At 38.8% G+C, this 27,648-nt stretch overlaps 2 protein-coding genes and 1 pseudogene across 2 annotated transcripts in view; all 3 read right to left on the reverse strand.

Moving 5' to 3' along the window:
- LOC138028514 (mitofusin-1-like) overlaps positions 1-5,105 on the reverse strand; it is a 12,532-nt gene extending 7,427 nt beyond the window's left edge. The window contains exons 1-3 of the mRNA XM_068876090.1: positions 4,742-5,105; positions 3,283-3,490; positions 1-74 (exon numbers count right to left, since the gene is read on the reverse strand). The exon at positions 1-74 is cut by the window's left edge and continues 252 nt beyond it. Coding sequence (XP_068732191.1) covers positions 1-74; positions 3,283-3,490; positions 4,742-4,918 — 459 coding nt within the window. The 5' untranslated portion in view covers positions 4,919-5,105. The remainder of the gene's footprint in view (positions 75-3,282; positions 3,491-4,741) is intronic.
- A 791-nt stretch (positions 5,106-5,896) lies between these two features.
- On the reverse strand, positions 5,897-15,147 carry LOC138028513 (uncharacterized; annotated as a pseudogene).
- A 3,530-nt stretch (positions 15,148-18,677) lies between these two features.
- On the reverse strand, positions 18,678-21,658 carry LOC138028522 (uncharacterized). The gene is made up of 2 exons (XM_068876102.1): positions 20,697-21,658; positions 18,678-19,117 (listed from the first exon to the last, which is right to left on the reverse strand). The coding sequence occupies exons 1-2, from the start codon at positions 20,877-20,879 to the stop codon at positions 18,899-18,901; spliced, it is 402 nt and encodes a 133-aa protein (XP_068732203.1). The 5' UTR covers positions 20,880-21,658; the 3' UTR covers positions 18,678-18,898.
- Positions 21,659-27,648: the final 5,990 nt, after the last annotated feature.

Here is a 27,648-nt window from a genome sequence, read left to right on the forward strand (position 1 = left end):
TAAAACCGAGTGCGGAAGAAGTTCATCCCCCAGTATAAGATTTATCAAACTGCTTTTTCCAGAACTAGTCTCGCCTAAAAGAGAAAAGACAATTCAAGTACTTTCTCTATACAAGTCTGTTGATTTAAGTTCCTCTTTTAACCAGGAGAGCTCAAAACGGTCAAATTTTAAAAAAAGTATCTTAGGAAATACTGCCGGTTTAATTAAGCCGAGCATAAACACCCAGGCTGATTCCATCCGTGATCTGTGCGAAACTCTTCGTTTAAAAGAACATTCTTAACATTTTAATACGATTTTAATTAACTATTGTTTTTATCTAGTATTTACATTCTTACCAACTCTTATTTTGTGGGTAGCGCATATTGTCATCTGGGCTGTCTGAGTAAGTGAGTGTGTGAGTGTAAGATTCGTAGCCCTGCAGCGCGTGCATGAACTACGAAAGTAATGTACGGTTTTATGAATTATATCAATTGATGTTTGTTTGCGGCCCACTTGTCGCTTTTTTCCTTTCTTAATTGTCTTGGCGAAAAGATAATTAAAACTGTTTGAGTACGTTATTGTCAAATTAACAGACACATTTAAATTCTTAAATGTCTTAAATCAAAAATCACTCTTTTCCCGTCTACGGAGACCGTCACACAAGCTCATATTCCACAGACATTTTGCAGGTCAAATAAGCAAGAAAAAAGTCACCACTCGACCATGATATACCCGGTTGTTCAAAAGCCGATTAACGCTAATCCCAGATTAAAAATTAACCAAGGAAATTATTTCAAAACTGATATTCGGCAAAACGTTTCACCAAAAAGTTGAAAATATGAAACAAACGTTTACGCTAATCCTGGATTAAGTTAATCGGCTTTCGAACAACCGGGCCCAGGTCAACTTCTCTGCCTGCATTGAAACACATTCAACAGTAATTTCTTCGCAACGGAAAGAGAAACAGCAGAAAACTATTTTCATCTTTATCATTGCAATCGATTAGCAAAAAATGTAGATTTCATCAGCTTGTTTGTGTTGAAATTCCTTCGACGCTGTGCGCAAAGAAAACATTGTCCAGTGATAGAAAAGATGAGCTCTTTTGAATAAACGAAACATTAAAAAAATTCCGACTTAGTTTTCACATCTGTCGAATTCTTTTTGTCATGGAATGGAAGTGTACGTTCGGCAACACTACTTTAATTTTGCTTTTATCGATGGGATTTAATTGATAAACACCCAACCTCGTTCCAAGGGGCTCTCTTCAATGGAGGCAGAGAATATAGACCCTGGGAAAGAGGTTGGTAAACACGTAGATTATACACCTTTTTCCAAAATGGCCGCCATTTAAATATTCTTTTGTTTTTATTCAAATTAGCCCTTGATGCCTCGTTCTTAAGCTTAAAATTCAAAAGAATATTTTATCTTGAACGGGGCAACAAGGGCCAATTTGTATGCACATAAATCAGCGGCCATTTTGAAATAAGGTGTATATCGGCTAGTCTGTGCCGGTTGATTTCGCTCCACTTTTCTTCATAAAAAATAGAGAAGCGGAAACCGAAGCTTTTGGTTGCAGAAGGCAAATGGCAGATTGAATCTGCAAACAAATGATCCTCAAAATTGTCCTTTCTCTGGACAAAATAATACCAGCATGAAATAACACTCTGGATCACGGACAAATAATGAGACAATCGATCAATTACCTCGCGGGAAATAATCAATGAGAATTTGTTTCTTAATCGATGACGACAAAAAAAGATGCGATATTTTGCGTGACATTTGCCATTTCCTTGTTCAGCTAAATATACAAATTGATATTTTTGTCTTGAGTGCCTGTAAACAGAACTTGTTGTCCAGTTGAAACGCCATACTTGACATATTAAAGGTTATATCTATAAAATGACGCCAAACTAATTGTTTGAAATCCTACGTAATCGGTTTTATGTACAGTTCAGCTGTGGCCACTTTCTGCAAGATTGATTTCTTTGTGAAAAGGGTTTTTTAATTTTATTTTTTAAAAGCCTCCAGAAACAACACTTTGAAACTCCTCCCAACTATGTGACAGATCCTCCTCTCCAAACCACTAGATTTAACAATTCTCAGCAGGAGCGCCTGTTTCCAGTCACAATCAACACTATGATTCACTGTTTATTATTATATTATGTATATACATGTTCCCTTAAATTGCCACAATACTTCCAATTTTTCATCAAAACTAAGCATAAACCAAAAGTCCAATCAACTGAAACCATGCTTACAATTTTAACCATATGAAGTGAACCGTGATTTGCAATTTCAGTTATTTTTTTTTACAGATATTCTGTTGCTACAGTTATTCAAAATATTCTCTCAGTTTATCTAGCCCACCCATACACCCTTTGAATGCCTATTTTTAACAACAGCAATACTTGCGTATAATGCACTGAAACAATACAATACAATATTTTATGCATTTGCCATATATACAACATTTTGCAGCTCAAGATGGAATTGAAATGAAATGAAGAAAAAGTAAAACGTTATTCCCCTCTAAAAATCCAGCCGAGTTGACACTGCTAGGAAAATATAGCACCTATACATCAAACACAACAATTCCAGGGTGTACCACGTGCACTATCCACATGTAGGCAATGCGAATCTATTTTTTGAATTGATAATGGCGTTAGTTGAAGATCGAAACGTCGTTTTATAACTTTCTTTATATGTTATTACCAAATATTTTATTGCCGTTGTTTATTGTCAGATCTTAATTCAGTTTCATAAGTCAGAAAAGTCAAAAGTTAAAAGTATTGGTTAAGTAATTGACTCAAGTTCTCTCTTGGTAAATGCAAGGTCATTAAGAAAGAACTTTCCTTTGACATGATCCATTCATAAGATGTGAATTTAGATTAATCTGAAATCAATACAGATAGATCTAGGATTCGCAGTAAATTTTTCAATTGCAGTTAAAGAATAAAGGCGAGTAAGTTCAAAAGTTATTCAGTGAAAAACGACTTATTTCGATGAATACCCTTTTGCAACTTGATGCTAAATTACAGTTCATGTAAATGTTAAATTACTTGATCCCCTTCAGATTTTTTAAAACAGTTAACATATTTGATATTTTACTGCTAACATTGAATCTCTCGGTTACAACTAGTTTTTCCTGCCGCAAAAAGTGAAATGTTGTCTTTTATCTTCTGTTTTTTCTTAATTTCTTAAAGGGTATTAGAAGAGAAGACAATTGTTTTGATATTTTCACAATAAAGAAGGCTTGGTTGCAACCATTTAATTTCCTTAATTATTAGTAACTATTGTAGGTACCTGCAACAAGAAGAAAGTATTCCTTGCGAGCAAGTTGCAGTTTGTGATTTTTCATCTTCTCTTCCACGTTGCTCTCTTTCTGTTGCAGTAACTTAAGGATTTTTTCGTCCATCTTTTCCAAGCACGTTTCTGTATCATTGTATAGATCCGTTAAAATGTGTCTTTTCCTTGAATCTTCGTCTTTGGCTTCAGACAAAATGGAGAAGGCCTGAAGGAAGGAAATAGTTGATCCTAAACCCAGTTTTGATTTCAGTTAAAAGTGGTTGATGCTCATAAGACAGTTAAATTTAGAGCAACTTTCTTATGATCTTGAACTGAAACGCCTTCTAATAAGTGTAGTTTCGGTGACCAGTATATGGGAGGCTCAATATAAAGAGGGCACCTTTTATCAGCAACAAAAATCTTCGTGCTGGTAGCGACTTGGTACATCGTAAAAGTAAAACAGTATAGATTTAGACTCAGCATATAAACGAGGAGCGTAGTCCCAGTTCTACAAATACAAAAGCTAATGGTGTTGATATTGATGCTTTTATAACAGAGTTTCGCCTTCTGAAAGATGGACATCAGAGGACATGTCGCTCTTCTCTTATGAACCACTCAATGGCGTTACTGATTTTGCCTTCTCTCGCCGTAACACTGTTCGGGGAAAGCGTAACAGGTAAGATAAAGTTACCGTATTTTACTTTGTATTCAATCAATGAAAGTGTTATCTGAAAATACCCTTAACTCAAAATTTGTCCGACAGAACATTAAATTTTGTATGATTCATTGTGTGACCATTTGCAGATTGAAACTACGAGGTCGTGGTCCCCAAAATTGTAATCAAGTATTCTTATATTAGTGTCTAAGACTTTTCTTGTTAGAAATACAATCGGATACTGCCTTGAAATAGATATTACACATAATAGACCTAGTTTGAAGTCTTTAATAATAATAATAATAATAATTTAATAAGTATTTAACAAGTTTCAATACTTTACAAACTATCAGGTCATGAAAAATTCTAAAACTAATGTATATAAGTAAAAATAATGTGCATATATAAACTACAAGATACGTTTATAACTTGTAATGTTTACGAAACAAATGAGTTTTTAAATTTGACTTAAATGAAGTAATGGAGTTGCAGTCTCTGATTGCTTGTGGTAAATTGCTTTCGCTTTTCACTAAAGTTGTCAATGAGGCCCTCGCAATTTCAAGAAATCTGAGACAAACTAAATCTGAACCGTGCATTGCAAGCTTTTTTTATGTCTGAAAGCCTCGTGACCTTTGTGTTAAAACGTAGTCAGTGCAGAGTTGTGTTCTGAGTGAACTTATTTGTCTATCTTGAGTTATGTCGCAAGTGGCCAGTTGGCCATGCGCTTGAAATATCAGCGGGCACATTACTATATATAGCGCGGGTATAGTGGCGTCGGGTTTGTTGTATTCAACTGGTATTGAATATTATTAGAATACTGACCTGTCCAGCTGTCCAACTCGCTTCCCTTTCTGACTGGTGCAAATCCTCTTTTACTTTAGCTTTCATTTGATCTAACGTTTTCAAACCTTTGCATGAGATGTCAAGAGCCATCATCGCTTGAAACATTTCCGCTATGTCGTCGATCTCGTGAATAGTTTTTGATTTACCAGTCGCCATTTCGTGTTGGTGATTCACAAAAAGGCTACACGCGGAAAGTCGATAGTTTGTGTAGTTCTATCGTTGATTACATCAGGAATTTAAGACATGGTCAATGTTTCCGTGAAGGCACAGTTTGTAAAGCGTCCATTGTGGGACTGTGTTACCTTAAAAAAGAGGGAGTAGCGTTTCCAGGACTGGCAGGAACCCGGATGTTAAAGTTCTTGATTCTGATTGGCGCATTTGTTTCTGAGACAACAAATACCTTGCTCACAGGGCCTCGCAGTTTCCTGTTTATTTAAGCTTACATAGTTTCGCCAATTTTGATGAAATTGGGATATTGATAGCGCGTCCTGACTCAGTAACGATGCACATTAGACGTCGATTTACAATACGGTTTTCAGGGGAAGGATGATTCCAGCTATAACAGCTATACGTCTACGAAATCATATTATATTAGAAATAGAACTTGCTATTTATCAGTCGACAGAGGGGGAAGGAACACTGTCCTCACAAGCTTAAGTCAAATTTCTAGGTGAAAATTCAGTCCCTGTTTGATAATTCACTGTGGTGTTAAGTATTTGTTTGATCCATGTTTCCGTGCAAATCTTTCCTCGGCCTCGTTATTTGCTCGGCAGGGTGACTGAAGCGAAGGGTCAAAGGTGAAAATTCCGGGAAAATGGTAACAAAAGAGAAGATAAGAGCGATTATTGTTTCAACTTATTTTTTAGCTTGTGTTAGTTTTTCTCTCTTTTTTAATCCCGGGATTATCAGTTAGCACGCTTGTACCAAAACTCTGATTTTGCAGTGGATTCGCGCGTAATCATCGGAATAATCTAATGGCTCTTTTTTGACCTTTTTTATAACGATTATGTCGCAAGAATTAAAATGTATCCTCGTTAGAAAACATAAGGGCCACTTGGAAAGAGAATGATAAAAGTAATTGAAAGAGATTTAAACGGGGCTGATATTGTATTTCTTTCCATTTTAATATGTTATTTGAAAGGGAACTTGGTAAATTCTGAGATGCTATTAATATCTTTTCAACAAATTGGACTTTTCAAAACGCCGCATTTGACAGTTTTTGCTCAGTGTAAACTGAAAATCTTCTGATATTATATTTCAACCAAAACCCAAAAAAATTGTAAAGTTCTGAAAATCCTAACACTTTCACGTGTTAAAAAGTATAATCCAAAACCTGTTCTCTGCATGGGAAAGTAGCTTGATGTAAATTTTTGAACCCTCTTTGACAAAACAATACAAAGTTAAAAGCCTAACTTATACGTAGAGGGGGACAGGTGGCTTGTAACCAATTACATCATCACAGACACAAATACCAATGGCAAAAATGTTAAATGGGGGATGGCAAATTAACTAAAGGTTTTACCGCCGGAGAGACCCATTGTTTTTGGCATCCAACAAAGCAACGCGAAAACCACAGATGAATGTGACGTCTTCAGTCATTTTATGAGGGTGGCACGTATAATAGCCAAAGACTAATGAATTTGTGGCCCTCAGTCAGAGCCCGCCCACAACAGCAGAAACTCCGTGCCTCCTCTTTTCGAATGGTGTGTGAGATCTTAACATCCCGTCCCGTTCGAGTTTATGAACAAGGGTTGTGATTACATCCGCAAATGGTCAGACTTTCAAGTCTTCTCGGATAAGAACTGTAAACCGCCTACGGTTTACAGTCCTTATCCGAGAAGATTTGAAAGTCTGACCATTTGCTGATGTAATTACAAAGGCAGCACCTTCTCTTCACTAGGGAGCTTACGCACGCGCGTTTTGAGAAGCGGATGGCAACCGGAAGTGAGCTGTTTTCTCTGTTAACTTGTCCAAATTCGTGTGAATTGAACACATTTGCATTGCATTGCTAAGTATCTTTTCTCCATTTGATATGCTCAGTAAAAAAATCTGGGAGACACCACTGCCCTGGCACGCGAAATGTTCTCTTCCGGTTGCCGTCCGCGTCTCAAAAACGCGCGTTTTTTGAAGACCTTGATCCTTGATTGTTGGTCCGGACTGAGTCGAACTTACGGCCACCCCCACGGTAGTGCGGAGCTCAATGAACTAAGCCAACCGGTCGACGGTATGTTCCTAAAGGCGACCATTTTCTTGAAGGGTTTCCTTTTTTTTTCTAAGAGGTAACTTTAAAATGCAAATTCTTAACAAATGTACAAATTTCAGTACAGAATCTTCAGTCAGACTGATCATAAAAAATGGCAGTCTAAATTCTTTCATCTAAGGATTCAGAAGTTACCCGCACATTGACTGATTTTCAACTGTGTTAACCAGTGAATCTATAACCTCATTGCATTCCTTCACGGTGGGTCGTTCATCTGGATTTGGTCTCCAACATTTCTGCATAAGGTTGTCCCAAGGATGAGGAGGTCGTCGGCAATTTTTCACAGGCTCTGGACGATATCCATCGCACACAATGGCAAAGAAACCTTCTAACGAAGGTTCTGCGATCTTAGTGAATGCTAATTCTCCAAACCACATCTCCCACATCATAATCCCCAAGCTGTAGATGTCTGCGCTGCATTCATACATCTCAGAACGAAACACTTCAGGTGCCATATAAACAGGAGTTCCCGTCAAGGTACCTGTAATATCCATGGCGGGTTTGGAAACACCAACGTCAGTGATTCTCACTGTGTCATCGTCTGATAGCTTGAATAAGGGAATTAATAAGAAATGATTCGATTCAAATGAAAATACTGAGACTGCCAATTTGGCAACCAGTTTTGTGGCTGGGTGATCCTCCCGTCACCCCACCCTCCAAAGGCTTTGTGGAAAAACGTAGCTTCCAGAGCAGGCGTATTTTGATGGGGATTGAATCATTCTCGTCACCTGCAGAGCCTCGGGAAACTCTATTTTGGAGAGCATGCGCCGTAGGGATCTTAAGGCCAAAAATTGACTATTTGAACCTTACTGCACCTGCTCACTCCTCGTGCTAACATGAATGCACCAATTAGAGACGCTTTTCATTGCTCTTGACGAAAACCAATGAGAAGACAATTTGTTCCAGGATTCCCCAGATCTGTTCTCTCCCTCAGTCAAAGAAAAGCTCTGGGGTCGAGATTGGGGATCGAATAGGATAATGCCGCCATCTTGAATAGTAAAAGTGTTGGACAACAGGGGAGAGGGAAACAATATTCCACGGGGAAGAAGATCAACATGTAGTAGGGGAGGGAGTAGGATAATTCTCCCCTTCTAGGTTTCGTTGCGGTTGATTTTGCATTAAAAGCACGGAAAATAGGAAAAAAGGAATAACCAAAAATGGAAGGCGATAACGGTAAAAAATGTATTTGTTGTTAAAAGATTCTTTCGATATTCCCTGTCGTTGCTTTTTACTGCCCAATTCTTATCAATGAACATAATTTACTGAAACTATCTTTTGTCATTGGTTTTTCGTGCTTGTAGTTCTAGTCCAATTCCGATATTGTTAAAGAGGCCATAAGTTCAGCAAATGATGACTATTTAAAAAATTAGCTGAAAATTGTTGTGATGGATTGTCAAGTCTCTTCTAAATCTGTAAATAATAAGTAATCTAGATTTAAATGTTTCAGGACTGGGCCAAACTTTTGAAGTGAGTATTTTTCAGGGGCCTTTTTGAAATAATACATGCCATAGCCGCTGTGCAAGTTTAGGTGGTCCTACACCTCTGTCATGGGTCAGTTTTATGCAACTTTTTTGTGTATTTTGGAAGACTACAGAATTGGAATCCGTTGAAATTCTTTAGCTGAGTATCTGAGGAACACGTAACTTTCGAGACTGAAAACAACTACACCGAATTCACGCACTGATTTTTTCTTTTCAAAAATACAAGCTGACCTTTCATATTTGAAAAAATGTACATATTTAAAGTTTTCAAAACTAATGGGACTTAACTTCTTCTTATAAAAATGTTTCAATTAACATTTAAATTAAAAAAAATGTTTTTTAAGATCGCAGGTGAGTTATCAATCTTCTCTGGTAGATGTTTATCATAATTTTTCGTTGGTTGCCCCTGAATTCTCACCGTAACGAGATTACATACCAAGATATTTGCTAGTTTGAAGTCTCTGTGGACAATTCCTTGTTCATGAATGTACTTCAGAGCAGCAGTGATCTCTTTCAACCATTGACAAACGCCCAGGGCTGCGTCAATATCAGATTTCCCAGGACACTTTTTCGGGTTGTTGAAAATTGTATTTCTCAAGTCGTCTCTGCACTCTTCCATGACGAAAATGACCCTCGTAGAGCCGTCCGTTTTCAGCAAAGATGTTCCATAGAACTTTATTATAAAAGGATGTTCCAATTTTCTAGCAAATAAAAGCGAAAATCGATTTTCAATAAAGGATTTAAGTGTAACTTCAAAGACATTTAAAATGATTAATAAATATCCCGATAGAACAAGTTCATTAAGAGGTGTAGCTTTTCTTTCTTCTCAAATTACAATTGTCTGGGTAGAAACACTTTCGAGAATTTTCCTTTCTATTTTCACTATTCGAGCATTTTTACTGACCCACTCCACATCGGTGCGTCTGTCATAATGAAGTTCAGATTTAATGTAATTTAAGTCTACGCCTATAAGAGTCCCGAAGAAATGTGACCTATCAATGCAGGATCTTACTGTTGTTTATTGTTCACTTATCCGATCTGTCCTCGAGTACGATCTCCTCTTGTGTCCAGATATTCACGCAATTGTAAGAATAACAAATATAACAACTGTGCAAAAAAACATAGTGCGAGTTTCAATCGACTGTCGTAAAACCAAAACCAAAGTAATTACTTTGGCCAATCAAAAAGGTCGGAGACAATCAAGTAAACCAATCAAAACTCGAAGTAATTAGACGTAGCCGACACAAAGCGCGCGAAAATGTGCATGCGCGAGCCACAATTGGTTTTGGTTTCACTTCTGATTGGTTAAAAAATGGCGCGAGAACTTTGAACCAATTACTGAGTGAAGTAAATGCTAAACTAAAGCAATTCGCTAATTACTTTCGACACTCAATTGAAAACCGCTCTAACGAAAACAACAATTATAGCAAAAATAACGAAAATAACAAATCGACGGAGCGACACTGGCAAATATAACAAATTACTGAAAGAAAGCAGGGAAAGAGGCTTCACAAATGAAACAAAAATACCACTTATGCCTGTGTGGTATTCCCTAACCTTCCCCAATATTTATCTAAAGCTTTGGAAAGCATCCAGAAACGTGCGCTGGCAACCATAGCACCAAGCGCATCTTATGAACAAGCCGTATCCATATTGGGTTTGACCTCTCTATGGGAACGAGGGGACGCCGCTTGTAAGAGATTTGTTTCTAAAATTGCGCCTCCCAACCCCCTTTTTTCCCTGTTATCAAGTAGAGTAGAGATTGGGGATACTAAGGGTGCGTTTCTTTGGGATGATCCGAAAAAGGATCACTTATCCGAGATCACTTGGATCACGATGCACCAAAGGTCCCTTTGATGCACCATGATGCACTATGATCCAAGTGATCTTGGATCAATGATCCTTTTTCGGATCATCCCAAAGGAACGCACCCTAAGTGTAACCTCAGAAGGAATACCACCAGAGTAGTTAAGCCATGTAATACCGAACGTTTTAGTCAATTTGTTACTTTTAAGGATGCTAATAACCTGCCATATTAGAGGCGTTAGTATGTGACAGATTATTATTTATAATTTATATTTATATTCATGATTATTGTAATATTTCATATATCTTGACTTTGTACTAATTAATGTATTAGTTTCTGACCCTGCCTGTAATTCGGTCTTTAAAACTGTTTAAGGCAGAAACAAACAAATTTGTTTGATTGATTGATTGATTCATTGGTTGATTGATTGATTGATTGATTGATTGATTGAAGTCTTTTTGGGGAGCATCCTTCGACGCGGGACATTCCGGCACTTACCGCATGAGTTCAACCTCTGTTGCGATGTCACTGGCGTTTGTGGTATTGAGTTCCAAATTGCACACCTTCACTGCAACAGGTTGAGTGCATCCATTTTTGGTCATCTTCCCTTTGTACACGGAGGCAAAGGAACCGGTGCCAAGGCGGTGGAATATGTCCTCCTTCCACTCCAATTCGTTGTTGCTGATATCGTTGCCAAAGACTTCTTCTAGTCCAAATATTGAAAGATTCCCCCGAAGCTCCGAAACCGTTTTCGACATTGGCTGGTAGAGATCAACTATTACTCTGGTCTCACGCCTTTCATTGTTGAGTTGCTCACATAACATCTTGTCGGCTTGTATCAGCTCTGGGATGCGGGCTTTGATCTGCTCAAGGCAGAGCTCAGCTTCTTGTAACTGTCCTCTTACGAACTTGTCGAGAGCAATATCAACTATGACCTTGTTGAGATATTCTGCTGATAACTTGGTCATGAAGGCACACTTATCTCATTCGTATTTCTTTAGTTTCATTTTATCTTCAATATTTTCTTTGATAGCCATGATGCCCACAAAAGGTGCACCAATCACAACAGCAATAAGACCAAGAGGAACCCAGATCGGACTTAAAAGTCCAATGGCAACCTTGTCACCTGCAGTAAATCTTGTCTCTGGGAAAGACGTTGGGGAGACATGCTTATTATCTGCTGTAACTGCTCTATGAAGATTCCGCAACTGCGCCTCAACAAATTTGTAGCGCTGCTGAAAGTGTTTTATGAGAGATTCTCGAGCATTTGCGAAGACTTTATTATCCTCTTCCCATTGCTCAATGATGTCTCGAAGCCGTTTGGAAATTGCTTTCATGATTCCATTTTGGGTAACTTCCCAGGAACCTTCCACATTTGGTACATCATCCAGGGTCCATGACGCAAAGCGTTTTCTTACTTCTTCAGTCTTTAGGTAGTGAGATAGCTCCTTTATAGCACCTTTAACTCGATCGTTTAAGTACTCTGCAAGTTCTGGCATTACCATGTTTTGCTTTGATTCAATGCCCGCCAATCGTTGCCGAACGTTAGTCATTTTCACAAGGGCATTTTGACGATCTCTAGAGGCGTTCGCCAGAAACGTCTTTAGCTGGAACGTCACCCGACCAAGAAGGCATTCTAACCACCTGCAAAATATATGATAAAATATTTGAAAGTGACCTCAGTTTCACTGAGATCGAGAGCATTTAATTATCTCGACGTTTAAGCGGTATGGTCAAGATAACTGGACAACTTACACATTTCATCATACCGCATCCGATGTCAATGTCTTGACATCATGCAGGGGGTTAGGTCACGCTATTTTAGGTAACTTTGTTTAATTTTGTTAATTATGACCTCTAAACGTCAAATTGGCAGAGCAAGAGTCTTTCATTTGCAAAATCACGGCCACATAACAACTGAAAATGATTTTCCAGCTTTGTAAATGACATTTTGATATAGACGTTTTTCAAATTTACACAAATTCAATCCATTTCAATCCTCTCCAGTTTTGTCCATCCACGTCCCTTCTTGGCTTCGCTGTGTTTTGTTAGAGTTCTTCTATAGTTTTGAACAGTTATTTTGATATTTTAGTTAATTCTATGACCATTCGATCAGTGCTGAAATTGCCTAAAATTGCGTGACCTAGCTCCTTTAAGCGACGGTGACGGTACCGAGAACGTCATCTCACAATATAAATTCGCGCAAAAGACCCCACACATTATTCGTAAAGAGTAGGGCATGGAGCTCCCGGTGTTCAGTGCTGCCAGGCCGCATTTCAGACGTGGTAGCCCGATGCTCAACCAACTGAACCACCGGTGCGCCATCCTCCAACATTTTTGGGAGTTGTTGGTTCGGCAGATGTGGGAGGGTGTTGCCAGTGGTCTGCAAATGGATGCAACAACTCCCTGAACAATGTTAGGACGTGCAGGGAAGGATACGACCCATGAGACTTTGTACATTTACAAAATCTTGTTTTTAAAATGTTAATGAGTTGCTACCTCCATGGACACCCTATGCAATGCTCGTGCGTGGAGCCAACAATGTAGGAAGAGCTGTGCAAACAGATCTAACATTGTTGCGCCAGCGCTCACTCCCGAAACCACGGCTGGACAGCGGCTGGACGCGTGAGGTGAGCCATTGTTGATCTCCGCCAATCAGAGACTCGCCTGCCGAAATCGAGCAGGCACAAGGTATATTAAGAGGGTAGTTTCTAAAGAAACTATGGTGCTGCGTCGGTGGGGAAGTAGTATACAAAAAATTGGTTTTATCAACGGAACTCGAGTGAGTGGCAAAAATCGAGCCAAGATGCCCCATATCACGAAACCGTTCAATTTTAAAACTGAATCTAATTTCGGCGATGGTTTACGTTTTTACCTCCATTGAAGTTCCAGTTGACATTCAATGTTCTTCAAAACCATAAGTTTAATTCCTTCCATCAAAGATGAAAAATCTTCAGTAATAATACCCAGGTTTTGTCCTTGTGTGGCTCTCCTGGTGGACATGTATATAATCTGCGTCATAGGATCAAGGCTTGGCCAGCATCGTTCTAAACTCTTAACAACGTGATGCTTAACATCTCTCGCCTCGTTCTTTGGTACTTGGTCCCATTTGTTGCAAACAAAGAGAGCACACTTTGATTGCAGTTTGCCTTGTCCTTCCACTGATAATTTCCTTACTTCTTCCAGCAGGTTTTCAAGCTGTAATTTTAAAGATATGTTGACATGTTTAACTTTAGATTAATCCACTAGTAAATAATAACAGGTGTAATGTGGTTATTTCTTTTAATCAAAGGTTTCGTAAAGTACTTCAGAGTGAAAAGGAGCGATATAAAAAGTGAACAACGTTTCGATGACTCCATGTCATCATTATCAAGTTCGAAATACATGATAGAATTGATGATATATATAGTAACAATGGTGTGAAAATATTGAGGGAGGGGTGTTAAAGTATTTAATTGTTATGTAAAAAGTTGGCGCGAACTGATTTCGACTCCGTGTTAAGTTCTTGTTTTATTTTCCTAATAAACAGGATCTCGTAGATCAAGCAGTCAAACTTTGTGCGGCATTTCTTTAGAGCTGTTAAAGTGCCACTGCGACGAAAATGTTTGGTTTTCTTTTCGAATTTTTTCAACGCCAATTAAGTCAATATGCTCAAAATAATACAATGCATTTAAATTTGGAACGATAGAAGCGAGATAAGTTGGGAAATAGCCAGCCAAAAACCGCTAAAAATCTGTCCGCCATTACTCGGACGGCATTGGAGAAGCCCGCGATTATTTTGTAAGCGGTCTTCACGCAAGACTTGGCTTGTGACGTCATACGTGCATCGCTTCGTGGGAGTTTGACAAAGCGAACTAGTCGATCAAGGAGTAATGTATATAATATCAGCAAAAAGCAACTCGGCGATCTCTCACATCTCATAGACGGCATGGGAAATTAGCCGCGTTTATTTTGAGCGTTGCGCATATGACGTCAGACCCCAGGCGATCCAGCTAGACCAAACCCTTTTCCTCGCTCACGGTCATTTGCCGTCAGAGTAATGGTGGACAGCGAAAACCGATAAACTACGTTACAATAATCATACTTTCCGTGGAAATTTTGAGAGAAAGATTGGCGTGATACCTATTTAGTACGTCTATTTTCAAAATCTAAAGAAAAAAGGACATGCAGAATTTTCATCGTAGTGGCACTTTAATCTTGTAGATTAAATGCTTGCAGCTTGTGTTCGTCTTTCAGGTGTTCACCAATAGCAGAATGTTTATGTTCGGCGATGCGTTGAAAGAGATGTCGGGACGTATATCCGATATAATCTGTATCACATAGATCACATGAAAATTTGTAAAGAACGCAAACGACAGAAGGCGAAGATTCGACCCAAAAGGTATGTTTTGGAAGTCACACTGTCTACAACGCACTTTTGCAAGTCATCGGAGTTATTACTGTGTTGAATTAAGAGGATGGCCGCAGTTTTACAGTAGCCGGATTTGAAGCACAGTCGATAAGAAATTGATGGATCGTCTTGCTTACTCTGTCTTTCTGAACTCCTCCGGCATTGGTACTGTTAATGGTGTAGATAAAGGCAAAGGCTTCGGGCAGATACTGAGTGACGATCTTATCCATGATATTCGACTCCCCAACACCAGGGCTGTCAATTATAACTATGCCTTGCTAAAATACAGAAAGATTAACATTGCGATTACCACGTTGATGCAACTACATTATGTTAATCAGAGTTTAATAAGTTGATAAGATATTCTTAATGTTTGTGAGCAAATATAACTACCTGTAGTAGACTGTGAGGCCAGAACAATTCAATCTTCTTATATATTGAGCCCTTCTCGCGATCATTCGGGCCACAAATAAACTATATGCCCTCCAAAAGTCATGTGATTGTCCTATTCATATCAGCAATGCAATGCATGATGGGGAAACGCTGTTGCACGGCAAGAAGCTTTTCGATTTACTTCTACGAAATCCGCGTGAATGAATTACTCGCATTTCTAGAGGTATCTGAAATAACTACCTGTAGTAGACTGTGAGGCCAGAACAGTTCAATCTTCTTGTATATTGAGCCCTTCTCGCGAGCTTTTTTCACGTGGACAAAAGGCGAAATCTGCTGAAGGTAGCTCTGTTCGTCAGATGCCGCTCCGGGATCAGTTTTGTGTAAAAGAATGACCTTTGTCACCAGTCCCGTCTCTGGATCCTTGTCTTTCAAATGAGCCACAATTTTGCGTTCGTTTCCAGTAGTTTCGCAGGCTATCTAGGCCACATGCAGGCAATCTAACTTCATGCACATTTTGAAGATAAAATCGTTCTCAGGTTGAATCCGTTTTGCCTAGGTTAAATAGGTGATCCACCATTCGGGTGGTTTGTTGTTTTCTCTGTGATTCTCTAATTATGCCTGCTCCTCTCCTTTCGATGCACTCATAGACCTTATTCACGATGGCCACCATGTTGGATTTGCTATTATCATACAAATTAGCTACACACTTCTGAGGGGGCAAACAACATAAGTTCGAGAGGTTATAACGAACATCTTAAGCCACACAGATGATTTGTTTCACGTTTACTGAATGTTTATCACCAACTAGTAAAACAGAATGATTCACACAAGTTATTTCTATATTTTTTGAGTGAAAAATGAGCAGATAACAAAGTAGAAAGTCAAAATGTCAAAGGCAATCAAAGATATCAAATTATTATAAAAGGTACTTAATTCTAAATTCTAAAATGTACTTTTTTCGACGAGCCGATTTTCCGCAATTTGCATTTTTTCCAATGTTTGCCCCCCAGCATAACACATGGCTAATTTGCATGACAATTTGAAAACCAACATGGTGGCTATGGTGGATAAGGCGTATTACCTCCCTCTGGTACTTCGCCGTTTGAATAAGTATCATGACATTCCTTGTTAGGTTCCTTACCAAAAACTACATTATAGGGAGTTTTCCAAATGGCTCTGTGCAGTGAGATGTTTTTCTTTTTTTTCCTGCCTCATGCACAACCTCTAACAACTTAGCTGGTTAAAAGCGCTTTTCTTTAAGAACACTGGTTATGTTTATTTTGATCGTGCCGTTGTGTCGTTCTACGTCACCTGTAGTAGATGGCTTTCTGGGTGCACCGTACACAAATTTTATGTTGTGCTTATTACATCAGAGATTTCTCAAGACATGTTTTTATTCTTGAAGTCCCCTCCAATGACTGTCTAAATGCAGCGTTTTTGAAAAAGCAAAACATGTAAAAAAAAAAAAAGCACCTCTAACTCAGTGAATACTGTGTGTTCCTGTGAGAGGAATCATCCATGAATACTTTGTAAAGCGATCGGAAATATGAAGAAGCCATGTTTAAAGTTTTTCTTGACAGTGACATCAAGTGGCAAGATTCTGAAATCCATTAAGTTGATTTCTACGTGATTCATGAAACCATCTGCCTGGATTGGATGATTGATTGGTTTCTTTTAATGGTCTGTTACACTTTTCTCAGGGGCACCCAACGTCAATTTTCGGAATATATCTGTTCGGAAGACGATTTGAGATCTAGAATTTTCGGAACATTTGTTGTAAAATTTCTTGCTTGCCTGCCTGTCCTAGGATTTTCGATCATCTAAAAAATGGTATAATGGCCCATTTTTAACGGATTTTTTCCCTAAAAAGGTCACCTAGAATTTTCGGGAGTCTTTTTTCTGGCTGAAATTTTCGAAAAGGTGAGTTTTGATCCCTATAAATTTTCGGATCACGAGACTCTCAGCTAGGAAATCCGAACAGATGAAAACATTAAATAGGGGATAAAAATATGCCTTTATCTACCGTTTAAATACTAAAATACGTTTAACAATGCTATGTAAGTGGTTTTGAACTATATTCTCGCTGGGTGCCCCTGTTTTCTGTTGTTGGTGGAGGCTGCACATTCTAACAAACGAGTGAACAACCCTCTGTGTTATGCCGGAATAACGTCTTCTGATCTAAGCCTCTGTCTTGTCTCTTCTTCGGTGTGATTTGGCGGAATGTGAATTGAAGTTTCGTATGCTACAACATGCATCTTCAGAAGTGACGGTTGAACAAATTCAAATATGATACATATAAAATTAAGAAGACTGGTAACTAGAGAGAATAAGATAAAAATAGTAAGATAAATAGCGGCAGTGAAAACTGACCGTTTAATAAGGCCTCAGTTTTTCACTGCCAACGTTTTCGTTTAACGCTGGTTTAAGGTCACGTATTAATAAAGTTTACTTTATTTTACAATGCAAATCAGAGCTACCATTTGCTAAAACTTGAAAATGCTCTCATTTTATGTTGTGACCAGTTTTTATACGAAACGTATACGAAACGTTAAGTCAAAAGTAAAATGCGCTTTATCATTATGTTTGTAGGCGCTGGTTGTTTTATGTTTTTGATTAATTTCAAATAGCCAAAGAGCAAGAATATTTGTGAATTGAAATATTCTTGTCTTTGGGACCACGTACCCGTTTACTTCGTTGAGTATTTTCCCGTCACTGGCAGTCACTTTCCATTTCTTCTCCATAATTCGGCACTTGTCTTTCTGGTCGATACAAACAGAATTATTTCGACCTTCCCTGTTTACCTCTTTCAGCCATTTATATCAGACTGGATTTACAAAAAGGTACCTCCTTATCACGGCTTGGAAAACTTACCACTTTGAGGTCCAGAACCCAATTTCTGCTTTTCATAGCTATGATTCCAGCAAGGAACAAACTTTAACCCCCTCCCCACCCCCCACCCCCCCAAAGCCTCGACAATGCTACTTACAGATTTCACTCATGTCTAACGGCAGACCATATTTTACTTGTCCATGCATGGGGGGCCCCCTTGAGACTTAAGGGTCAAACTACTGTACTGTTTTATTGTACTTAAGCCCTACATAAAAAATGGTTTCTAGGTTATTTCGTAGTTGTAGGCATTCGATTCCTGCAAAGCCCTGTCATATAAATACTGACTATGACTGAAAAAGTCAAAAGCCATCTCACTAAAATCTAACAGTTCACCCAAATGCAGTAGTGTGTAGTGGTGAACGCAAAGGACCCCAAAAAATACCACGCCCCTTTTTTAACCACACCCCATAAAGGAAATCCCTTTTCAGACAGTTGAGTTAAAAAAAAGGATTTAACCTAAGTAAAATGCGGATCACCAATTTAACCTAGGTAGAAAGGTATTCAACCTGAGAACGGATTTTACCGGAAACATATACGGCCAACTTTGCTGTCTTCGCCACCGAGCAAATGGATAAACGTAAAAAATTGCCATGCATAGAAACCTCCAATTAGACTTCGTTTTTTAAAATTGACAAAAAAGAATTTATAACCCCTGTTCTCCTTCTTCAAGAGTTTTTGGTGACAAATCCCCAAACAGTAATAAAATTAATTCAAAAACTATTTCGTCGTGTGTTGTTCAGTTGGATGAGCACTAAGCCTAAGGAGTTGAAAAGTATCTTCGTGTATTCTTCAATAAAAGTTGCAGACTTCTCTCATAACTGAACAATACAACAGTGCGTTTTTATTGAATTGTTTAGTTATTTTTGTCAACATTTGCCCCTAATAAATATAATGTAGCCATAACGTTCTTTAACTGTCACCATATACCTGCCACAAGAATGAAATATTCTTTGCGAGCCAGACGCTCTTTTAGGTTTTGCATCTTCTCTTCAACGTTGCTAACATTATGTTGCAGTAAATGACGGATTTTTTCATCCAGCTCTTTTATGCACTGACCGGCATCTCTGTACAGATTCAGTAAAATGCTTCGTTTCCTCTCATCTTCTTCTTTGGCTTCAGACAAAATGGAGTAGGCCTGAAGGAAGCAAGGAAGCCTGTGAGTACTTTTTCATTAGTTTTCCAGGTAGATCTTTCTCTTTTGTTACGTTCTTATGTAAACAGAAGACATTGTGGGAGGTTTATGCTTGTCATGCAAATACCGTCTGCAAAAGGTCACTCATTGATCAATTATGCACTCTATACATGGTTTTCACCTGACGTCGCAGCAGCCATGTTGGTAGCAACATGGCCGTTTCATCACGTGATTGAAAACCATGTATTGAACGATGAAGATTGTTATTTTCCTCTATGCAGGTGCGGCGCTTGCAACAAACCAAGGCATTTGACAAAAACCTCATGACTACGATACAGCACATTTTTGCAGAGATTACTAGCTGGTTTAGATTTAGTGGAGACTGTTTCGATTGAGCGCCGCATTGATCAGGGGCACCCAACGTCAATTTTCGGAAAATATCTGTTCGGAAGACGATTTGAGATCTAGAATTTTCGGAACATTTGTTGGAAAATTTCTTGCTTGCCTGCCTGCCTGTCCTAGGATTTTCGAACATATAAAAGATGGTATAATTGCCCATTTTAAACGGATTTTTACCCTAAAAAGCTCACCTAGAATATTGGAGACCCTTTTTTCTGGCTGAAATTTTCGAAAAGGTAAGTTTTGATCCCTATAATTTTCGGATCACTAGACTTTCAGTTAGGAAATCCGAACAGATGAAAAATGCTTAGGGGATAAAAATATGCCTATATCTACCGTTTAAATACTAAAATACGTTTAACAATGCTATGTCTAAGTGACTTTAAACTATATTCTCGTTGGGTGCACCTGATTGATGAAAATGATTAGAGCGTTTATGTAAAACCGTTTCAGCAGGGCGTTTCAGCATTTGAGAAGCAAATACGGTATTTGTCACTTGGGAACCCCACAATTTATTCAGCGAAGCATGAAATTTTGATAATATAAAAGATCTTTTTGTAACTGCCTGCGTCTTCTTATTTCTTGTGAAAATGGCAACAAATCCGTCAGCAAGGAGGTGGCAACTTATTCTTGACAACGGACATGATATCACCTCAAATTACTCTCATAGGCGCCAGCACTGATGCTGTCAGTTTCCAGAAATCTGACCAATTAAGTTTAATTTTTTTCGTAACATCGTAACAACAATTCAAGTCGGCGTTGTTAATAACTCTGTGGTCTTGCTGTTTAAGTCTGTGTAACATATGATGTCTGTAAAGCAATAGTTCTACTGCATTTTTCGTGAGTTGATATTGTTTAGTATAAATATGGAAACAATTGCAAGGCTTTTGTGTCTAGACAAACTTTCCGCATAAGTTCGTCTTGGAATGCGTTTGTCTACATGCGCCTTCCGCCTGCCTTTTTACTTGATAAATTCAATGAAAACGGCCCAATTTCGCACCAGAGCGCAGATTACGTACCTCTTGAGCAAAAACTGGCGATTTATTTTCTTACTTGGCATATTGTGTACATTTGTAGTGCACCAGGGGCCCTTGGAATGGTTACTTGCATATTTAAATACTCATGTTGCTTGAGTAGCCTTGTTGCCGTCAGCTATAGAAGTAAACATAGTAAATTATATTACCTTTCCAGCAGTCCAACCAGGTTCCGAGGCTGACTCCTTGTGGAATTCATTTTTTACTCGAGTTTTCATTTCATCCAGCGTTTTCAATCCTTTGCACGAGAGGCCAAGGGCTTTCAGTAATTCGTACATTTCCCCTATGTCGTCGATTTCGTCGTCAATGGTTTTGGGTTTGTCGGTTGCCATTTTGCACTAATGAACGAATAGCTGGATGCAAAGGAGCGGTTTTAAGAGGGGAGCACAGCCTCAGTTAAATAGCACAGTTCATGCTTAACTGTTGTTCGCAATTGGTGCAAACATATTCTCCGGAACCCCTGTTGTTGTAAGGGCATGGGTGGTTTTGATTTGGTCTGTTTGTCAAAAGGTATTTCAAAATTAAATCGTAGTTGTTTGTTTCAGTCCGTGGTGTCAAAGTTCAAATTCAAGAAACTTGCAAGAAAATAATTAATGTACATTAACCCCGCTAAACGAGGCGCATTTAGAATGAGCTAAAGTAACAACCGAACCGCGGCCGTCGAGATTTTCAAATTACAAAAGGGTCGCCGTCTTTTCTGTTTTAGTGAGTGAATCCCATATTTGGCCCATATTGGACCCATATTTTTATTCTAACAATTTCGACCATAGACTGGTCCTGGACTGGTACGTTTACTCGTAAAAGTTCTTTATTTAGACAAGGACATTCCTTGAAATTTACATCGTTTTATATGAAAGCCGTGGGGCCGTAACAGGATTACTGTATGAAGTGAATTGATTTATGTGACATTATTAACTTATTTAACTAGTGTATCTAATAGATAGTAATCGACTGCGGTACATCTTGTTGATAGTGACATCATTTATCACTGGTAATCATAGAAACGGCGTATAATTAAAATGAAATGGTAAGAATACAGATATTTGTAAAAGTTCTTCTCACAAAAGAATGGTTATGATAATGATGAGAAGAATCGAAGGAGGTTTATATAATAAAAAACAGTGTACAGAAATGCATAATTTAAAATAAACAGTGAGTTGCGAGCAAGGAGAGTAAGCTAGCGCTTCACCCCAATGTAAACCTGAAATTTAAACACTTCTTGAAACACTCAGTCGTAGGTTGTGAAAGGAAGACTTGAGACTCGCAGATATTCGCTAGACGGTAACCAGTGTAACGTGGCCTGGGGTAATATGGCAAAAGAGCCGTTCACGATTTTACTCACGCCGGCCATTTCGAAAGCGGTCGGTTTCTAGGTTTCCCACCCTAGCCCAGTTTTAACGTCAGGTGATCTTACTTCATAGTTTTCTTGGAAGATAATCATGGCTGTCCAGTTATGAAGCCTTGATCTGTACTGAGGTGGTCAAGATCTCCCTTTTAGAAACGCCCTAGATGATATCACAATAATCAAAAACAGTAAAATTAAACATGTGCAGATTAAGACTAAAGTGTTACTGGAAGGTACAAAAGGACGAATTTGTCTGAGGCCGCCAATTCCACGTGATATAATTGTAGCTATGTTGTCAATATGGTCAGAGGAGAAGAGCTTCTCATCTACAAGCAACCCGTGGGGAGTTTTACTCTGTGCATACTGGCGAATTCGTTGTAGATTTTACTTAGATCAAATCAACATATCATGTGTTCCCTTTTAGAGACGCTGAAACCGAACTTGTTGGCTAGCCTAGAGAATCCAGTCATAAATGTGGACAGATTATCTTCGATGTGACATGTTTGGAGGTGGATACGCCGGGTAATGTGATTGTTTGTCGTCAGTGTGTATTCGGGTTGCACCAGACTTTTAATCGTGTAGCAAATCACGTGATATATTATAAACAGCGGCGATCCTTCTGAGGTTTACTTAGGCCAGGATTCAAATGGTGATTGGTTCAATGTTGTCTCTTTGGAACTCTGTGTCCCAAGGGCTACTGATTTGCATTATGAAATCTTCTTGGTAAAATGCCAGACGACGGTAACACGTGATGGCAACGAAGCCAATACCCTCTTGTGCATTTGATGATCTTTTGCTTGTTTGAGGTCCGCCAACGCAGCTGAATTTTCTTCAGCTGAATGAGTCAGGTAACTGACGAAGCGGAATGAAGCGTACAGTCTACGTATGCTAATATGAATTTTAGCTTTTGTCATGCCTAAAGAAACAGACTCACTGAGCTAATCGTGGTCCGAAAACATTTGGAATTAACAAGGTTATTTTAAGTTGTTTTTGGTCCAGTATCGACCTATACTGTTGGTCTAGTATCCTCCTAATTAATTAATTATTTTGTTATATCATAGCAAAAGCTTAAGTAGAAGTCTTATGACAAAAATGGAGGCCGGATGCCATCTTGATCCTCAGATGCTAGACGCAAGTATTTACGAAGTGATCCTTTATTCAATAGCGTATGTGCCAAACGTAAGTGACTTCAAGCTACTTGTAATATTGGTCTATGATATTACTATGACTGTGTATGGTCTGATGAAGCTTTAATGAGCTTTTAAATCAAATGAAATTCTGTTATGGATCGGTAACGCTTGCATATCTTGTTTAGAAGAGTGAAACAAAGTCAATTTGAAGGAACCCGTTTTTTGTCAGTCAGAATTGAAAAGCAATGAAACAAGTTTGGCTACCTTTTTGCGACTTCAATTGTAATCTCGGATTGTTGAAGTACGTTCGACAGTCGTTCAGCCTGTGTTTTCGTAAACTAAGCGTGTGACAAGAAGAGACTGATCAATACGCGTGCGAGATTCCGCGCGAGGGTGCCCCTGCAAGCAACAAAAGAATCTTCGGGAGGGAAGGGGGGCAGGGCTATTTTGGTTTCCCTTACAGAGGAAAATCTCGATTCCTTTTGGCAACAGCACACAATCACTCAATCTGAAGCTTAACAAAATAGGACGCGTTCTCCTTCGATCGAACGCAATTAACCTCCTACAATATTGGATTGATGTAAGGCGCTCTTCTATATTGTTCAGAGTTCGGTTCGATTATTTCTATTGTATATTGATATCTGTAAAGTGTTTTCTGAGCCAGGATTAAGACTTTCGGCGAACGTTCACCCTTTCATAGTCCTCACACCATTTCTACAAGTGTCGCGGGTTCTCGTGCACCTACGTGCTTGAAACATTCTCCTTGAATATTTGAGGAAAACTTATTTGAAGCCTTTGGCCGAAAAGACTTAAAAAGAGCGGTTCAGGCGGAAAATTTTTAAATGTAAAAAAATTACTGAAATCCTGGAATCCCGCCTTTGGGGAGCTGGGCTGGCGAAGTGGTGAGATCATTCGCCCCCCACCAATGTGATGGCGGTTCGATTATCAGAATCTGCGTCACATATGGGTTGAGTTTGTTGGTTCTCTGCTCTGCACCGAGAGGTTTTTTCTCCGGGTACTCCACAAAACCAATGTTTGATCTGATCTATGTAGAACGTCCTCAATGTGTGCCCCATTGGTAGAACTTGGAGAAGTTTCTAGTTCTAGTTAAGGGCCCACTGACGTATTTTTTGGGGTGCGTTGCTAAGAATGTAATGGTTAAGTAATTTCGGAGAATTTGGCATTATTTTGGTCAGTTTCCATTTTTTGTAATCCAATGACCCTAAATATGACGTCATCATACCACGCCCATGGGCACGTGACCAATAGAAGAAAACTCTAAATTTGTCTCCGTGCTACGCAATTTGGGTATTTAATCGATGGTTTGATATTTTGTATTCGTTTTTGCATCCAGCCAAGCATGGTTTTCTTTTTATTTTGAAAAATATTCTTTTTAAAGTTGAGAAACTAAATATTTTAAGCAAGAGCCGATACAACGTTGATTTTTAGTGATGTACTATATTTCGGCTGGCCAAACCAGCCTTCTTCAGATACAATGAGAGTTTACATTGAATTGCTTCTATGTACATATATATATATATATAGTAAATGGATGTTGACGTAATACTGGAAAAAATGTGATAAAACATGGCAGTTACAAAGATTTTGAATTCAAATACTAAGAGTCACGGAAAAATAACGGAAATCACTAAAATAATAAACTGAAATCTAATACGTTTCTTCGCGGATATTAGTTGAGATTTTTAAGTTCCAGAGTTTCGAAGCAAGCAACCGTGGACAATTTTCCTGTCGGTGTACGTTGGATCAGTGGCTTGATCTGATCGGCGTTATTTCAAGTTGAGAAACTAAATATTTTAAGGAAGAGCCGGTACAACGTAGATTTGATTTTTAGTGATGTACTATATTTCGGCTGGCCAAACCAGCCTTCTTCAGGTACAATGAGAGTTTACATTGAATTGCTTCTATGTACATATATATATAATACACATATATACACATATATATGTAATATATATATATATATATATATATATATATATATATATATAATGAAATGACGTGATAAATTGATCATCAGCTAAAAGTGCTCAATGGGTTTACCAGAGCTTTGAATAGATACGTAGACTTGAACTAGGTCAAAAACATTTATTTGCTACTCCGAGTTTCATGCTTCTCACGAAGCAATCATCAGGCAACTGCCAAAAAGAAGGAATACATGGTGTTTTACAGTGATTTTGAAAATAACGGTAGCAATTCACTATAGGCTGGGGTGCATAGCAACGGTTAAACAATACAAACTGTTTCCAGTGAGCTGCTAAAAATAAGCCTTAAATAATTACGCTATTGAGAAGGAATTTCTTTGCATGTCTGCAACTTGTTACAAGCTCATTTCTGTTGTTAAGGGTCGCCAAATCTGGTCTACAAATTATATAGTATTTCTCCCACAGACATAAATTACACTTCTTCGTTACATTTGAATAGGATCTCGCATGCCTAACAATCCGCCATTTAATGTGATAGTCGACTTTCTTGTCTTTCAAACCCCATACATATTTACTAAGTTCAGTGGAATTTCTGTAGCGTTCATTTCTAAAGGAACATGTGTGGTTTCTATAACGTGATTTGAATGATGTGTCGCAAAGACCGATGTAAGTTTGCTTTGACTGAGATGTTGTGACCTCTGCTTGATAGATGGTATTCCGCACGTTGCACTTTCCGTCTAGAGGGCAGGATCTTTTGTCACGGCAGTTGCAAGTGTTGATAGTTTGAGCGGGTGGATTTGATGACTTGTTAATGACGGCTTTATTTTGGTTGGAGATAATTGTTTTTACATTGCTCATGCAGCTATAACTAATTTTGAGAGTGTTCCGGTTGAAAATTCTGTGCAAAGGGTGTGATTTTGGGAAGTGCTTGCCGATTAGGGTGAGGAAACACTTTCCAACCTTTGTTTTGACGTTTTGGCTGTACGGAGGATTGAACCAGGTGATGTTTCTAGGCCTATTCTTGCGGTGTTTGGTTTCTGGAGTTGTTTTTCTGTAGGTTAGATTATATATGTAGCCGCTCTTGTTGAGTGCATCTTGGTAGGTTTCTTTCGCTTTATCAAATGATTCTTTGTCGGAGGAAATTTCTGAGAGGCGCTTGTTTATGGATTCCGGTATGTTCTTTAGGATGGATGGGGGGTGATTGGATTTCTTGTGAACGTAGAGTGGGATGTTTCCTTCTTTTGTGTAGGGATAATGCTTTCCAGATTGGAGGTCAAGGGTGACGTCTAAGAAATTTACTTTGGTGGTGTTTGCTTCGACTGTGATCTTTAAGTCGTTTTCACGGAAAATTTGGCAGAAGCCCTTCTTGATTCTTTCGATCTGTTGAGGGTTTGAGTTAAAAGCTGCCAAACCGTCGTCTCTATACAGGCCGATGCTGTTGCCATACTTTTTGGTTAGGCAGGACAATAAATAACAACCCACTAGTTCGCATGTTTCAGCGCCATCGAAAGATCCCATTGTTATGTCGAATCGGCTGGCAGAGGATTTTTTCTCCCAAGGGCAGTCATTGGAAAACAGTAGAGATTGCTTGGAGAGGAAAATGATTTCTCTCTCGTCGGCACTGATGGGTCTGTAGTTATTGGCGAAGTCGAGTGCAAGCACTGCAACCTATGAGAAGCTGATTACCGAGAATGTAACGAAAACATACAAAAAGTCATGCCCCAAAGTTATAGACCAACTAAACTCCCAATCCGCCAGAGTAGCTAAAAAACTTGGATTAGACAACCGTATCGAAAAACTTGCAGAGAAAGAAGCTTTCATAACCTTGAAAGATCACAAACCTGAATTTCACGACCATCCAACATGCCGCCTTATCAACACCTCAAAATCCGAGATTGGTATCATTAGTAAGCGCATTTTAGACGAGATCAACACCACCATAATCCAAAAGACACAAATCAATCAGTGGAAAAATACGACCAGCGTACTGAACTGGTTCAACGCCCTACAGCACAAAGAAAACCTCTCATTCATATGCTTTGATGTATGTGACTTCTACCCCTCTATCACGGAAAAACTGCTTGCCAAAGCACTCGACTTCGCCAATAACTACAGACCCATCAGTGCCGACGAGAGAGAAATCATTTTCCTCTCCAAGCAATCTCTACTGTTTTCCAATGACTGCCCTTGGGAGAAAAAATCCTCTGCCAGCCGATTCGACATAACAATGGGATCTTTCGATGGCGCTGAAACATGCGAACTAGTGGGTTGTTATTTATTGTCCTGCCTAACCAAAAAGTATGGCAACAGCATCGGCCTGTATAGAGACGACGGTTTGGCAGCTTTTAACTCAAACCCTCAACAGATCGAAAGAATCAAGAAGGGCTTCTGCCAAATTTTCCGTGAAAACGACTTAAAGATCACAGTCGAAGCAAACACCACCAAAGTAAATTTCTTAGACGTCACCCTTGACCTCCAATCTGGAAAGCATTATCCCTACACAAAAGAAGGAAACATCCCACTCTACGTTCACAAGAAATCCAATCACCCCCCATCCATCCTAAAGAACATACCGGAATCCATAAACAAGCGCCTCTCAGAAATTTCCTCCGACAAAGAATCATTTGATAAAGCGAAAGAAACCTACCAAGATGCACTCAACAAGAGCGGCTACATATATAAT

This window comes from Montipora capricornis, chromosome 13 (genome assembly GCF_036669925.1).
Source record: "Montipora capricornis isolate CH-2021 chromosome 13, ASM3666992v2, whole genome shotgun sequence".
Lineage (NCBI taxonomy): Eukaryota > Metazoa > Cnidaria > Anthozoa > Scleractinia > Acroporidae > Montipora > Montipora capricornis.